The following is a 15,159-nucleotide window of genomic DNA, read 5'->3' on the forward strand; positions in this document are numbered from 1 at the left end:
TTGATGCAATCAGCTGATTCTCCTTAGAAAACTTTGATCCAATTCGGCTGGATGGTCTGCTTGAAATGTCTCTGTATTCCGTGTTTTGAATTGGTTGTACAGAAATAAACTGAATCGGATTGAATCTGAGGCTCAGGTCGGATCCAGCTATGTAGACTGCTCTTTTTAGCTAAACCTTTAAATATTAAACTACAAACTGACGTTGAACAAGAATGATCCAGCCCAGGGCATGTTTGACTGATGGACTCTCAGCTCCGTCAGACGGGAGGATGACATTAAACCTGTTGTCTGTTAAATCAAAGATTGCTGCAGAACAAATCTCTCAGAGCTTTGGGTTATTATGAACCTGGAAGCCTCTCTGTTAACATTAATCCATTGAGCTGTTTGACTTTTCATTCCTTAGGGCTCCTAAGTCTGTGATAAGGGTGGACTTTGTCCTGTCTGGCAGAGCAGACCCTCCATGTGTTCGCCCAAACGCTGCTGTTTAGTCCGAGCTCTGAACAGAGGCGTGGTTTCCATCAGCCGACTGAACAATGAGAGGTTTTAACTGGCTGCCTGAGAGCGCTGCTGGGTAACCCAGAGGGCCCTGAACCAAGCCGTCTGTCTGCCGAGGTGAGCTGGTTTGAGGACTTTTACTGCAGTTAAAATTCTATTAAGAGATTAGGAAAGATCTCCAATCAAACAGAGACTCCAGCCTCCCTGTCTGAGTGTTTACTCTCTTCTCAGCATTTGTTCAGAGGGTCGGGTTTTTACAGTGCAGGGTCACACCCTTCCCAGCATGCACCTCCCCCACCGGTACCATCTCGGAGACGAGCTCTAATATTAAATTAGCTTCTGGAAAAAAACACCAAAGCTTCACTGACACTACAATAAAAAATGTAGAAAATTATTTAGACTGTTTTGTTTAAAACGGAAAAAAACAGTCATGCTTGGATTAGATCATGGCGGATACGCTAGTTTCACATCTATGCCATGTATCAGTATCAGTCGGATCAAAATCAGATGTTCTTAGCTTCCTGTTAGTGAACGCAGCTCCGGTAGAGCCTGCAGTCGCTGACAGCTCGTCAGCTTGGAAGGAATAAAACTTTGCTGACATCTCAGGAGAACATCAGAACTAATGAAGAGAACAAACTTTTTCACTTGTTTTATCAAACTGTAAACATTTTGATGTTAAAAGCTTCCCTACACTGGAAAAATTATTTAGAAATTAGTAAAAATGTCCTAAATTAAGTGTATTTAGCCTTAATTTGAATAAATAAATGAGATAGTGTCCAATAGATCCATCGGTTCTTCCAGCTCACACCAATGTTCAACAAGCAGCAGGGCTGTTGGCCTGAGCCTGATTACCTTGTTTCCAGAGGCACATTGCTACCCAGCACCCAGCTGTCCTGCAGCGGGACGCTCTCGGGGGGCGTGGTCTGCAGCTCGGCTGGTGATTGGCCGGCCACGGGGGCCGGACTCCCGGTAGGAGGAGTTAGCTGGCGGGTTGAGTTCAGGTTCTGGCCAGCGTGGTGCGTGGAGCTCAGGGCTTGGTTCAGAGCCGTCACTGAGGGCTGCTGGCGGTGAGGCGGCGGCACAGGAGGCAAGGTGGAGCCATGGTGATTGGACGGTTGCTCTGTTAACGAGAAAGAATAAAATTTAACCATGATGTAAATGTTTCCTGTGGATTAGCTGGATTCAAATTAAGAAAAAACAAAAACAAAACCCAAATCAAACAATTATACTGATTGAAACTCTTCCAGGCAGATTAATCTCTACACTGGAAAAATCTAAATCTAGATAAGTCAATTTTTCTTAAAATAAGTGCATCTGTTTTTGAATTAAGGAGGAAAGAGAGACACTTTGCCAATGGAACAAGACAATTTACATTTAAAATAAGAAAAAAAAGGTCATTGTCTTATTTCAAGTGAATTGTATCTAATTATCTTATTTTAAGAGTAAAAATACTCATCCCATTGGCAGATCACCTACTCAAATTAAGGCTTAATACACTTAATTTAAGACATTTTAATCATTTCTAGATTATTTTTGCAGTGTACACTGGAAAAAAATCGAAATCTAGTAATTTTTTCTTAAAATAAGTGCATTTTTTTCTTGAATTGAGGAGGTGAGTGAGACACTTGCCAATGGAACAAGATGATTTATATTTGAAATAAGAAAACACAATTGCATTGTCTTATTTCAAGTACATTTTATCTAAATATCTTATTTTAAGAGTAAAAATACTCATTCCATTGGCAAATTATCTCATTTACCTGCTCAAATTAAGGGTAAATAAGATATTTTTACTTATTTCTAGATCATTTCTCCAGTGGGCCTCCTCAAATCAAGAAACAAATATTTATTTAGTTTTTCCTTTTTTGCAGTGTGTTTGCTCTGCCCTCCACTGGCCCAGCCATCCTGCCCAGTGAGTTAGACAGTGCAGGCTGGAGTCACCTTTATAGTGGGCATGGAGGGGACCTGGTGAATCCACATCACCATGAGGACCTGTCTGTGGTCTACGTGGTCTCAGCCTTAATGAACTGCAGATCTTTGCATGTTGCGTCCCTGAAAGCGGTGAGAAGAGTAACTCTGCTCTCAACTGGAGGCTGAATACTGATTAGAAGCTGGCGGTCACAAATCACTGTTGGCTTTTTTGTGGAAAATATTTGCTTAAAGCTGACCTGCCTTTAGCTTCACTATTGCTTTTTTTCTCTGTGTTTTTCCGCTCCTTTGTCGCTCCTCTGGGTTCTCGGAGCGAAATGAATGGCAACGCAAGAATTGATTTGCATAAAGAGCATCACATCTCCATTTCCCAGCCCTGCTGTTATTTTGTCTCTGCAGCTTTGGTTGGAGCGAAGAGAAAACAAAAGACAGAGGAAAAGAGGGGCGTACGGGAGCGGGTGGGTGAAGGAGGACTTTGTGGTCGGGGAGGAAGTCTTCACTCCTCCATCTGCTTCAGGACTCCTCTCTATCCATATGCTGCACTGCTAACTGATTGATTGTTTCAGTTCTATAAACCCGGAAGAATAAGTGCTGGAAACAACACAAACACGCACGCTGATTGCTTTCTAATTCATTAAGGCTGATTTTATGCAATCACTGCAAATGTAATTCGAAACATCTTCTGCAGCCACATGATGGGAAACAAGAACATGAACGCATCCCTGCTTGTTCTGTGTGTTTGATGAAAAACCTCATTTCAAGGTAATTTGTAAGTAGAGCTGACAGAGATAGACTCAATCATCCTTAAGTTTGGCAGCAGAGCTGCTGAGAGCAGCCGACTTTTACTCCGCCTGCTAAAGAGGAGCGGCTTGTTAACGTTGTGAGGATGGGAACATTTGGACACAATTGGAGACGCATAAAGATGCATCATTACACCTGTAGAAGTGGGAGGAAATAAAACCTTCTGTTATTTCCTGTGTCGTTAGAAGTGAGGATGTGAGGTTTAGACCAAACATTGGGTCAGGAAAAAACTCTTCATAGAGCCTTTATTGAAGGGAATAGGATCAAACGAGACGCTGTGTAAGGATGTGGATATCAGTGGGTGGTCTCTTTGACTTTGGTTCCTTAAAAAAGGGAATTAAAATATAGATTCAGAAGCTTTCTTTCTTTCTTTTTATGCTTTGCTTTTTGAAGTATAAACTTAACAAGGAGAACAGACACAAGCTTCTGCCATTGCCAAAGAAAGTCTCCTCAGATATGATGAGTTTGTTGCATTAAATGCCAAATTTTACTAAAAAATGCTGGATTGAAACCAGCAGCTCCTAAACAACAAAAGAGAAGAAATGAGTCATTTTGTTTTTGCTTATGCTACGTTCAGACTGCAAGCAGCAGAGGAAGCAGAAGCAGCTAGTTTACATGCATAGTCAATGGTTGACGCGCATCAAGGCGCAGCAAAATGTCCCGCCGTGCGTATTGAGCAGCCGAAGCAGCGCCTCATGAGCTTCTGAGGCGTGTGACGCGCTGCGAATGCAGCAGCTGCTGGAGTTGGAAAAGTTTAACTCTTGCTGCTCCCTGCGCCGCATCAACCAATCAGAGAAGCTGATCTGGAGCTGGCAGGGAGACAGACACAGCGCTGCTGATGCAGAGCGCTATGATCACTCCTCTAACGCCTTAATTCACTTAAAATGTTGAAACCTGCCAAATTAATATGCTCGTTTTTATCATCCTGGTGCCGGCAGTTTGGATTAGGTCTACATATTCTCATTATGAGTGCGTATGAAATCGTACGAAAAGTTATGCACACTATTTCGTACGTTTTGGACATTTTTTCCTTTAAAAAACCACATCAGTGCGCATGCACAGGCAGACAGAAAAAAAAAGCAGATCCGCGGACGGACGGAAAACTGGGAAAAACAGTGCAATCATCACTTATTCATGTCTCTAACTACGTTGCTTGCTGTTTTATATCTTTTATAACTGACTGCACAGATTAAGTTAACTACTTTTTACCCACTGATCACAGCAAATATAGCTGCCATGTTACAAGCAAAGAAAGGATAGGGTAGCTCCGCCCAACGCGCATCAGACCCACTTTTTGATTAGGCAGCAAGAGCAGCAAAGATGCTTCAGCAGTATGTAAGAACTAAACTTGTAGAAGCATCAAAAATGAAGCAGCATGAGCGTTTTTGATGCTCCTGCTGCGTGCGGCCTGAACCTAGCATCATTCTTTTGTTTTGATGTTGTCACCCAAATCTTCTTTTCTTTATTCCGATGCTTCTGTCATCTCTGATCAGTGGATTAGTTTCTATCTAGTTAATATAAGTGTTAGTTTAATATTTTGAAACTAATATCCTCTGAGGAGAAAAAAAAAGCTTCTGTGTTACCAGAACCTCCAAATCAAATGAAAAATTTTGCAGCCAGAGAAGCGGTGCACCTTGGAATCAGCAGATCAGCCATGAACTTGCACTCACAGTTAAATGGGAGCTAATTCTTCCTGCAGCCGGAGAATGGCCACGGCCGAATCATCAACAGGACAATAATCCCCAACACACAAGCAAATGTGTGACAGAATGGATGAAAAGAGAGTAGAAAACATGGAGCTGCAATGGCCCAATCAGAGCTCAGCCTGATAGAAATGCTGCGGTGGGGCCTTATGAGCAGATTGAAATGCCTGCAACGCTCAATCAGCTGAAGCAATTTTAGGCCAAAATACCTCCACACTACGTGATGATGCTGATAAATCATTCAGTCCTTACTGGAGGTAACTGCTGGGAGAGATGCTTCAACAAGCTAATAAATCACCGCCAACACTTCCTGTTTCCACGTCCGTTTCCACAATCAGCTGCCTTTGCTTTTGTTTTCATGTTAGTGGAAATATAATCATCTACTTTCAGGAATCTGGAACTTTCCTCCCGCTGTCATTACCGCCCAATGGGCTGAATTTCTACACTCTGTCTGTGAGATGAGAGGCTGGGAAATGTTTGGAGCACAGGATAACACGGCACTGCCCCTCCCCCACATGCTGCTGCACACTGCTGCTCAGCTAGCTGAAAAAAAAGGCTTTAACACTTTTCTTTCTCATACAAGAACGCTGAATTTAAAAAAATGTTGGCAAAAAACAAATAATTACTTAATATAAGAATTCATTTACAGATAAATAAAAATGAATATTAAAAAGAAAAAAAGGCATGAAAAATAAGCCCAGGTTAATTAAAATGTTTTTTTTATACTTTTAGCCCTTAAATATTGTCGAAGTTTAAAGAATCTTTGCAAACCAACAGGGACTATGTTCAATTTAAATTATACTTTATTCACATCATTTTGTTATTGACCAAATCTTTAAATAAGAAGATATGAGTGATTATTAAATTGTATGTAAAACCTTATGATTTTTTTATATTTCTAGATTTTTCCCAAATAGTTTCTGATTTAGCTTTTTTTTCTTCTCTGTAATTAACAAGATGTTTCCATGTTAGTTTAAGATCATTAACAGTTTTATATTATTCACTCATTCAGTCTCGTGTTTTTAGCCCATCAGTTTATCTGCTGCTGTTTGTAAGCGATGGAAGTGGAATCAGCCTGATTTTATAACCCTGTAATAAAATCAGGGTGAAAACCCTGGTTTAATCGGCCCCTTTAAACCAGATTAAAATCAGTTTATTAGTAGATTATTGTAGAACAGCAAAAACTCTAATTAGATAAATTTTAAAGCAGTTTTCATTTAAAAGCTGCAAATTTAACATTAAATAAATGTTAAAATAAATTCCTTTTAACTATGATCAACAATTGGAAAAAAATCGAAATCTAGATGAGTCAGTTTTTCTTAGATTAAGTGCATTTCTTCTTGAATTTAGGAGGAAAGTGAGACATTTTGCCAATGGAACAAGACAATTTACATTTAAAATAAGAAAACACAATTGCATCGTCTTATTTCAGGTGCATTTTATCTAATTATCTTATTTTAAGAATAAAAATGCTCACTCCATTGGCAGATTACCTTAATTACCTGCTCAAATTAAGGGTAAATACACTTAATTTAAGAAATGTTTACTTATTTCTTGATTGTTTTTGTAGTACTCTGTACTCTGGGTCCCTGAGCATGACCCTTAACCCCACACTGCTCCCTGGGCGCCCTATGATGGCAGCCCACTGCTCCCCAAGGGGAGGGGTTAAATGCAGAGGTAAATTTCTCCAATGTGAGATCAATAGAAGTTCAATAGAAATATATTTTTGGGTCTTCTGTATAAATAAAAAAACTCTCTGTATATCAATGCAATGAATTGTTTCAATAATAAAATATTCCATCAGTTATTGTGATGATTATTTATCAGATTCTGCAGATTTTATTTAATTAGAAATATAAATAAATAAATACAATTCAAGTAAACAAAAGATTGGAAGTTGGAAAAATAAAATCCAAACTGCTTGTCAGTCGGTACCAGTTTGCTCTTCAACATGTTTAGCAAAGGATGCATCTGCAGCGAAACCAACTTCTATTATCAACGTGTTAAAAGTTCTGCTGTTTCTAGTGCTTTGATGGTGAATCAGGAGTGAAAATATTCACTAAAGTCTCACTAGCATGTTGCACCCTGGATTTTATTAAATAGGTTTTCCATGTCGAAAAAGCTAAATCTCAGCCAACCAAAATAAACCCTAAGTAACAAATTAAGATTATGCATCTAGATTTTTTTACATAATATTTTTTTTCTGATGCGTGAAACGTATCTTTTGTTTTTGTAGTTTTACCAGAATAACTGCTTTAAATGGTTTCTTCCTTCAGCAAAGACATGTTTTTAGAATCTTTAAACTCTACTTAAAAATGATTGGATTAATAGATTAGTTTACTATCATTTCAAATAATGATTACTCATCAAATTATTTGTTTTTATTGTAAATAATTTAAATGTTACCATACATACCTTTATATGGCAATACAATGATCATTTTTTAAAAGTTATATCAAAAGAAATAAGGACAGAATACTAAATATTAACAATGAACAGGAATGTGACTTTATTGATAAATAGATATATGAAAAAAAAATCCTTTGAATATTTTTAAATATATTTTAAGGGAATACAGGAAATAAGCTGGAAAAAAAACAAAGAAAACCAAAAATATGATCCTAGATGACGGCTGGAGCAAAAACTGGATCAATCTCAGCTCAATGATCATTTCTGCAGATGAAAGGAAAATAATTTAAACATACAGAAAACAAGTTTAATTTAAACCATATACAAACTGTCATTAAATTGAAAAAGGTTATGAAGCTATGAAAATGGGAACTGAGGCTGATTTTAAAGACATTCTCATAAATGAATATTTGATAATTTCAGTCCCCTAAATTTCTAATAAAATCAAATCGGCTAAAACAGGAAAGAAATCGGATATCAACTATTCCATGATAAATTCATAAAATTAGACAAACATGACTGAACACACATGTGTGGTTCAATAATTCTTTTTTAGGTCTAATAACAGATGATAAAATTTGTGGAAAAACCTTGAGCCAGTTTATACACTGGAAAAAATCTAAATCTTGATAAGTCATTTTTTCTTAAACTAAGTGCATTTGTTCTTGGAGTGTGGAGGTAAAAGAATCATTTTGTCAATGGAACAAGACAATTTACATTTAAAATAAGATCAAACTATTGTGTTTTCTTATTTCAAGCGCATATTATCTAATTATCTTATTTTAAGAGTAAAAATACTCATTCCATCAGCAAACTATCTCATTCATCTCCTCAAAAAAAGGGTAAATACACTTAAATTAAGACATTTTTACTTATTTCTAGATTGTTTTCCACTCTAATAAACATGCTCTAGAAATCTANTTTTTACTCTTAAAATCAATAATTAGATAAAATGCACTTGAAATAAGACAATGGAATTCTGTTTTCTTATTGTAAATGTAAATCATCTTGTTCCATCAGCAAAGTGTATCACTCACCTCCTCAATTCAAGAACAAAAATGCACTTATTTGAAGAAAAAATGACTTATTTAGATTTCCATTTTTTTACAATGCAATAAACTGTGAACTCTCCATTATTTATTTGCTCCATGTTTATATTACTGTCTGAGTGTTCTGGGTAATAATTATAAATGTGCACTAGAGCCATGATTTATGCAGCAGAAACAAACTAAATATAGATATCACACAGATCTACATGAAGCTGTCCTGATATTTGGTCTATTTACATGATGCATAAATAATAGTGGTAAAGTAAATAACAAAAGTAAATAAAGAACCTTTTTCCAGGTAGCATTCAAATATTGTTTTTTAACAGAGACAACAGTCATAATTTCTGCATGATGTTAAATTTCAGACATCTGTGTTAAAATGATTCTGTTGTTTTCTTCTTGTGGAAGGAAAGGAAAACGGTTTGAACGATCCAGGTTATGATGCTTTATCAAAGTAGCATTGTTTTTAAATATAAAGGATCAGAGAATGACTCTAATCTGTGGTGTTCTCCTTGTGTGGGTTGGATACGGCGCTGAGCGGCAGAGGAAACGCTTCCTGCTTGTTTTCAGACAGGCTGGAGTTTTAGTTGGTGTCTTTTAATTTGCTAAAGCTCAGAGTTACTGTACATGATGATCAATATTCATTGGTTCCTTATTAAATGGAGTATTTCATTCCTTCCATAGTGATTTCATAGCAGAGCCCTCCTCCCACACATATTGCTGGGTTTAGACAGTGAATGTGAGGCGTCCCACCCCTGAACTAAAGCTGATCCGCCTGTTGCAGAGCTCCAGGAGAAAGAATTGTTTTTGTCTTCAGAGAAAAACGTAACATTAATCAGTTAAATCAGAGGAAGTTTAAAGGAGAATTACATTTTTCTTTGGACAGAAAATCAAATATTCAAATTAATTTTATTGTAAAATGTTTTTTCAGGAAGAAAAACTCAAATATTATATCAAACAAGTTCATATAAAAAAAAACCTCCCCGAAAAATGACCATTTCCTTGTTTTTAATCACCACATTAAATCTGTGCGACTGAAACATGAGGATTTTAATTTAATTCATTTCATTTCATTTTTGTCACATGTCATCTCAAGGCACTTTCCAGTTCACCAGATCATCCAGTCAGATTGATTCAAAGTTTTCTATCTAAGGAAAACCAGCTGATTGCATCGACTCATTGACTCTTCAGCAATCCCTCACACTAAGCATGCTTGTAGCGACAGTGGAGAGGAAAAACTCCCTTTTAACAGAAAGAAACCTCCAGCAGAACCAGGCTCACCAGAAGCAGAGATACAGAAAGTATCTCACTAAAAGTAAACCTTTAGTTTTTTTTTTGTTTTGTTTTATTAAAGAAGGTCAGATGTAAATAAAGTAGATAAAAAGTATAAAGTGGGTAAGTAGAAAGTGACACAAAGTTTTAGGCGTGGCCAAAGCGGCTGTTATCAATGATAAGCTGCAGATCATCAGCCATAAGAAAGGTACTAAAAGGCAGAGGAGAAGCAGTCTGAAGCCCTTCTATGGGACTGATAACGCCTAATAACCATCTAATGGTTGATCACATCAGAAACAGGTGGATTTCTGTTGGACCTCAGCAGAACCACATGCTGACGGCCTCCATGCTGCACTGATGATGAGATGAACATAGTTCTCAGAAACATTATGAGTCTCCTTCTTTCTTTCTTTGGGAATCTCTACCCCTTTAAGAAATTTAATGTTGGTTTTCCTTTCTGTAAACTTTAATCATCAAAGTTAGGAGAAATTCTAGACAGGAGTTATTTGACTTAAATAAGTGAATAAAGTATAGAAACATTTCACAACATTCTCATTTTCTGAGACAGATCTGGACGTCTGCAGCACAGATATAAATACCATCCACCCAAAAGATGAAAGGAGGAAGAGGAATAAACAGCAACAGACAGTAGAGTGGTTGCTAAAAAGGAGGAATTAAAAATGTGTGTGTTCAGCATGTGTGGTTGATTAAAAAGGCAGCATATCTGTTCCATCCGAAGGCTAAATGCCGCCCAGTAACGCCCATCACATGTCTCTGTTCTGATGGTGTAAAGATTAGCCTCAATCCCAAAACCAAAATGAGTGCTGATGCTTCATTTCTGCTCAGCTGCATCTTTCTCTGCCTTTGATTTCTGAACCTCATCATCTTTCAATCAGTGAGAGGAAACAACTTGAAGCATAGAAGCATAAATCTGTAGTAGTACCTGAAACATTAAAAAGGTGTTTATTTTTCTCATCCCTGAGCTGCCCGTCATGTTCACCTTGCAATGCACACACCCACTCTCAGATCAGGGCAGACACGGGGTTCACTGTCTTCCCCCAAGATGTTTTTTTCTGTGCGTTGAGATAAGCTCCATTCAGGCTGATAACCTTCCATTGGGAGACGACCCCTTGTGTTTGGTTGCTGCGCTTTCCACCAGTCCAGTTCTGACTCTGCTCCTGATATCAGGGATTTTAAACTCAGGTCTGCATCACTTCCACATTCAGACCATCTAAGATGTGAAACATAACTTATAAAGAATGGTAAAACTTCTCAGCAAACACTGCAACAGTTATCTATTGACTTTAAGGCAAACATATAAATGGGCAGTAAACTGGTCGCATGAAAGTCTGCAACATTTAAAGGAAAAGTCCGGCCAGCCGTGATAATATTGTATTGTGACCTATATACACTCACCCTACTGTCAAACATGGCAGCATCATGCTCTGTGGTTGTTTCTTTGTATGGAACTATGTTTGTTTTAGTTTTAGTCCGTGAGGCAGAAACTCTGTCTACTTTTAAGGCTAGGCTTAAAACTTTCCTTTTTGATAAAGCTTATAGTTAGAGTGGCTCAGATTATTCTGAGCTATCTCTATAGGTATGCTGCTATAGGCTTAGACTGCTGGAGGACATAGGAACCCCTTTTTCATCATTCTGCTTCATTCTATCTCTATTCTCCCACTCTACAGAATCTGTTAGTTCTATCTAAATTGAAAATGATTGTTTGTTGGCAGGGTTGGTGAAGGTATGAGTACATCTCCCACTCATATACTGCAGAAGGATCTGTGAATGAGGTCAGAGGCCTCAGTCAGGACTCTGACTCCAGGTTTGTTTTTATAACCGTTTAAAATCGTATTCTCAAACCAAACAATAAACAATACAATACCAAACAATAAAAAAATCAGCCAATCAGCCTCATTCATACATTTAATTAATTTATTTTTTTGTGTGTGGTGGAAATTTAAGACTGAAACCTTTTCTGTCTGTGCTGTTTAGGTCAACCTCACACCAGCAGACTGCACTTAAGAGAAATGAAAATCAGTAAGAACATGAATGTTGCATTAGGGCCACTACATGACATCATCAAATCCTCTCTTTATGCTCCAACAACAGACAGGCATCCCTCCATTAAGGTATCACAACACAGCGTCTGATAAACAGTACATTTATATACATGTTTATGCCAGAATCATTTGACATTTAAATATATTCCTTATGACTTTAAGTTCTCTTCTAGTTACAGTTAGATTGTTGTTTTCCCTGCACAGTTAATTGCACAGTGTAAAATATGCAGTGTCAAAGTATATTGACTCTTTTAAAGTCATTATTCTAAAACAACAACACTAAACAACAATTGGAGTAAGATATACATTGTGTTGAGAGTTCATTTAACACAATTTCAGAGTGAGACCAACTGTACATGGATTGGTGTTAAAATGAACTCTTAAGACTTACACTTAGATTTATTTGTCATTTTGTTTACACAAGGGTAAAACAAAATGAAATTTCGTTTGGAACAGCTCTCTGGACAATTTCATCTTTTAAAAGTGCAGCCTTGAAAAGTAACTTTTTCTTTTTTTTCTTTTTTTTTTTACAAACAAAGTGTTATTTTAAATTTAGTGTGTGGTTATTCTTTGTTGTCCCTTTCCGTTGCCCTTAGCTCCTTTCTAGTTGCCTCTGTCCACACCTGCTCCCTATCAGCTGATCTCCCATATATACACCTCCTGTGTAATTCCTAATTGCTGGATTCTCTGTATTTCTTCATGTTTGTTTCTCCCACGTGTCTCCTAATTTTTGGTGCCCGAGTTCCCTGCCTTTTATTTCTGGATTAATGTAGCATTTATGTTTTGTCATCATTAAAACGCAACTTTTAATCTCTGACTTCCATCTCTGGTTTCAATTCCTCTGCAAATATCCACTAACACTGACAATCCTTGTCAAAGAATGAAGAATACACAGAAGTAGAAAAGACCAAAAACAGAGCGATAAAGACAGATGTTAAAATGAAAAATTAAACATTTTGTCAAAGAGGTAGTTCCATATATAACAGAACGGCTCTAGCAGATAAACTAAGTTTGATAAGAATGTCAGGGAGGCTGAGGCTGAGGTCGCAGTCTGGGTTAAACTTCATCACTTTTGATGTGAACTCAAATAAGATGGAGAAGAAAAGCAGGGACGCTGGGAACAGGAAATGACACAAGATGTAATTTGAAAGTTTCCAAAAGCCCCAACAATTGCCAGTGACATTTAGATCAAGTGGATTGAGAACAACATAAAGAACAGAGGCACACAGAGACACGGAGAAAGACAGACAGCAAGACAAAGGCAAGCCAGGAACCAACGGCTCCGAGAAAGATGAGGAAAAAAAAAAACATCCTGGAGAAAGTAAAGCGTCGCTGACATACTAAGAGAGGTCAGTACAAGAGTTAAGACTCGTGTTTTCTGAAGCATGAAAACTCATTCCACCTCTGGTCCCCGGAAAGGAGAGAGGAGCAAGGCAGTCCTCTCTCCATCGCCATGGGCATTCTTTGTGGTGATTAGATGGAAAGGACCCCTTCCTGCTCAACAGCCAACAGAAGAGAACGGAAAGCGAAGGTGGGGAACAGTCTATTTCCCCACCTACCTGAAGTCTATCTTAGCAATACCACCACAAACATTTTACAGTGTTAGCAGATATAAGCAAGCAAAACTCTGCTCCTTTATCTGGTATAGTAAACCTCACCAAAAACTAGTGCTGCAACGATACTGATTCCAGTATCGGGCAGGGCCCGGATCCAGCACTGAAATGGTGGTATTGGTATGGGGGAGTACCATCAAATAGGGCACCGATACCATTTTGAGAGCCAAACGTTTAGTCAACTATTGTCACCCATTCCAGGTAGGCAATAAAAAGTTCTACTGGATTCACTTCTTTTCACGTCTTTTTCCTGCTTCACAAAGGTAGGCAGCAGCTTGACAAAGCCATGATGGCAATTATTTTACATCCAAGTAGTCTGCAGCAGAGATGGGAAATGTAGAGTCAACAAGTCATCTCCATGTCATGTATTTGTTCTACCCAGCCACTGAAGCAGGTAAGTCCAATCTTCACCGTGAATCAACCTGTGCAGATTGGATTCACCTGGTTAATTGGCTGGGTAGATTAAATACATGACATGGAGATGACTTGTTGACTCCACATTTCCCATCTCTGGTATGCAGTTCTTCATATATACACAAACACATCAATTTCAAACAGATGGTATCGGTATCGGCGGATAATGCACAGTCAGGTATCGGGTATCGGTATCGGGGCCAAAAAATGGCATTGACGCAACACAACTAAAAACCCCAATCAGGGTCTTTCCACATCACAAACCTTCCTTTGCAACTTGAGTTCAGGGAAGATCAGAAATAATGAAACATAATGCTTCTGTTAAACAAAAAAAAAACTGTTGACAAAGGGCTCTAAATTCAGCTCCGTTGACAAATATATATTCATATGAAAGCCAGAAACTCTGGGCTCTGTTCCAGGAGTCAGAAAACCACATTCCTAAAATCGATATATGGTAATGAGGGGAAAGGCTTCCATTGAGCGGAGCCCATGGTAAGTCCAGGAACAGCAATAACAGCAGAGAGGAGGGGCGCGCTAGCTGCTGGGGAATCAGCAACATGAAGAGGGTTTGATGACTTTTAAAAAAACACAGATTAAACCCTAGAGCAGTGATGGGAAGAGGAACAGGGAATGGAAACAATTAGTGGAACTGGTGCTCCTGATTCATCAGCCGGGACTTTGGCTCTCTGTCCTGCAAGGCTTATTATTTCAATCTAATGATGACATATGCTGTGACTTTAAAGTGCATGTATGGCCATGTGTGCAGCAGTCATATTTCTGTGCTTACCTCTGTTTTCCTGGAAAACGGATCCTTCCATCCCCTGAGCCATTGTTATTATATTAGTCAGTGAGAGCTGGTAGACCCATACAGAACCTGACTGACTGACAGAATCAGCCTGATCTGTATTTCAGACCTGCAGCTGCACAATAACATCATGTACACACAAAGCCTGGGCACTCAATAACTGCAGCGTAGGGCTTGAATATTCAGGAGCATCGCTGAAGCACATCAGGTAAGCAGATCATAAGCCTCGGTGAGACCAATACATTCCCATTCATCGATCTTCAGAATACACTGCCAGTGCAGTTAGTCGGTTCTTGTTGATCTCAAAATAAGAAAACATTCTTTTCAAACTGGGAACTTTTTAACAAGAAAACTTTCTGAGGATATTTCAAATGACATCATGCATTAAAGCGCTACAACATGTTCAACTCATTCTGTTATAAGGGCCAGTCAGAAGCAGCTTTATTAAGCAAAATGCAGTAAAACTGCAGTTTAAGCACATTAACACTGGTCCAGTCCAAAAACCAGCCAAGAGACCAGTCTAGAGATTAACCCAGAGACCAGTCCAAAGACTAGTCCAGAGACCAGTCTAGAGATTAACCCAGAGACCAGTCCAAAGACTAGTCC

General features: G+C 38.3%; 1 protein-coding gene across 10 annotated transcripts in view; it reads right to left on the minus strand.

The window, feature by feature from the left end:
• LOC107088586 (teneurin-3) overlaps positions 1-15,159 on the minus strand; it is a 471,923-nt gene that overhangs the window by 206,227 nt on the left and 250,537 nt on the right. For all 10 annotated transcript variants that reach the window (XM_015380867.1, XM_015380866.1, XM_015380861.1 and 7 more), the window contains one exon: positions 1,348-1,615. In XM_015380867.1, coding sequence (XP_015236353.1) covers positions 1,348-1,615 — 268 coding nt within the window. The remainder of the gene's footprint in view (positions 1-1,347; positions 1,616-15,159) is intronic.

This window comes from Cyprinodon variegatus, unplaced genomic scaffold (genome assembly GCF_000732505.1).
Source record: "Cyprinodon variegatus isolate N-32 unplaced genomic scaffold, C_variegatus-1.0 Scaffold223, whole genome shotgun sequence".
In the NCBI taxonomy this organism is placed as follows: domain Eukaryota; kingdom Metazoa; phylum Chordata; class Actinopteri; order Cyprinodontiformes; family Cyprinodontidae; genus Cyprinodon; species Cyprinodon variegatus.